General features: G+C 54.6%; 1 protein-coding gene across 1 annotated transcript; it reads left to right on the plus strand.

Annotated features, from left to right (window-relative positions):
* The first annotated feature begins 649 nt into the window (after positions 1 to 649).
* Positions 650 to 955, plus strand: LOC147526981 (feather beta keratin-like). Its single transcript, XM_086626464.1, has one exon. It carries the CDS (start codon positions 650 to 652, stop codon positions 953 to 955), a length of 306 nt encoding a protein of 101 aa, XP_086482590.1.
* The last annotated feature ends 207 nt before the right edge of the window (positions 956 to 1,162 follow it).

Here is a 1,162-nt window from a genome sequence, read left to right on the forward strand (position 1 = left end):
ATACTGTGTTCAGCTCTGGGTCCCCAACACAAGAAGGACATGGAGCTGCAGGAGTGGGTCCAGAGGAGGGCCATGAAGATGATCCGTGGGCTGGAACACCTCTGCTATGAAGACAGACTGAGAGAGTTGGGGCTGTTCAGCCTGGAGAAGAGAAAGCTCCATGGCAATCTTATTGCAGCTTTCCAGTACTTAAAGGGGGCCTGCAGGAAAGCTGGAGAGGGCCTTTTTACAAGGGCGTATAGTGATAGGACAAGGGGCAATGGCTTTAAACTGAAAGAGGGCAGATTCAGATTAGATATAAGGAAGAAATTTTTCACTCAGAGGGTGGTGAGGTACTGGAAGAGGTTGCCCAGAGATGTTGTAGACGCCCCATCCCTGGAACTGTTCAAGGCCAGGTTAGATGAGGCTTTGAGCAACCTGGTGTAGTGGAGGGTGTCCCTGCCCATGGCAGGGTGGTTGAAACTACATGATCTTTGACATCCCTTCCAACCCGAACCATTCTATAATTCTATGATGGGCATCTCTATAACACATTCAGTCTTGCCTCCAGTATGGCTTAGCTTGGGTCCCTTTGTGGGAGAGTGACTGGCATCTCCTCATGCTCTGCTTCCCCTTCCCTCTCTTCCAGGTGCACCTCCATCCCTGAGACATGTCCTGCTACAACCAGTGCCTGCCAGCCCAGCCCTGCGGCCCAACTCCTCTGGCCAACAGCTGCAATGAGCCCTGCTTCAGGCAGTGCCAGGACTCCACCGTCGTCATCGAGCCCTCCCCTGTGGTGGTGACCCTGCCTGGCCCCATCCTCAGCTCCTTCCCGCAGAGCACCGCCGTGGGATCCTCCACCTCTGCTGCCGTTGGCAGCATCCTCAGCTCTCAGGGAGTGCCCATCTCCTCCGGGGGCTTTGGCCTCTCCGGCTTCGGCAGCGGCTACTGCGGCAGGAGGTTCTTCCCCTGCTAAAGCTCTTCCCTGCATTGAGGCCTCCACTTGGATTGACCTCATTTCCCTCTGTTGACTCATTAAAGTTCTGCTGCATCCCATATCACCTCTGTGTCATCCTTTCGCCTGCAGATGCTCTCCCAAGACACCCAGGAAGGCAAATGTTGCTCAGGGCTGGTTCTGGGAAGGGGTTGTTTGGGATGGTTTGACACTGATTTTCAATAAGGC

This window comes from Tauraco erythrolophus, chromosome 25 (genome assembly GCF_009769465.1).
Source record: "Tauraco erythrolophus isolate bTauEry1 chromosome 25, bTauEry1.pri, whole genome shotgun sequence".
Classification (NCBI taxonomy): domain Eukaryota; kingdom Metazoa; phylum Chordata; class Aves; order Musophagiformes; family Musophagidae; genus Tauraco; species Tauraco erythrolophus.

Bases quoted from the DNA above. Each gene is read 5' to 3' on its own strand.
- LOC147526981 (XM_086626464.1), top strand. From the start codon at position 650: ATGTCCTGCTACAACCAGTGCCTGCCAGCCCAGCCCTGCGGCCCAACT.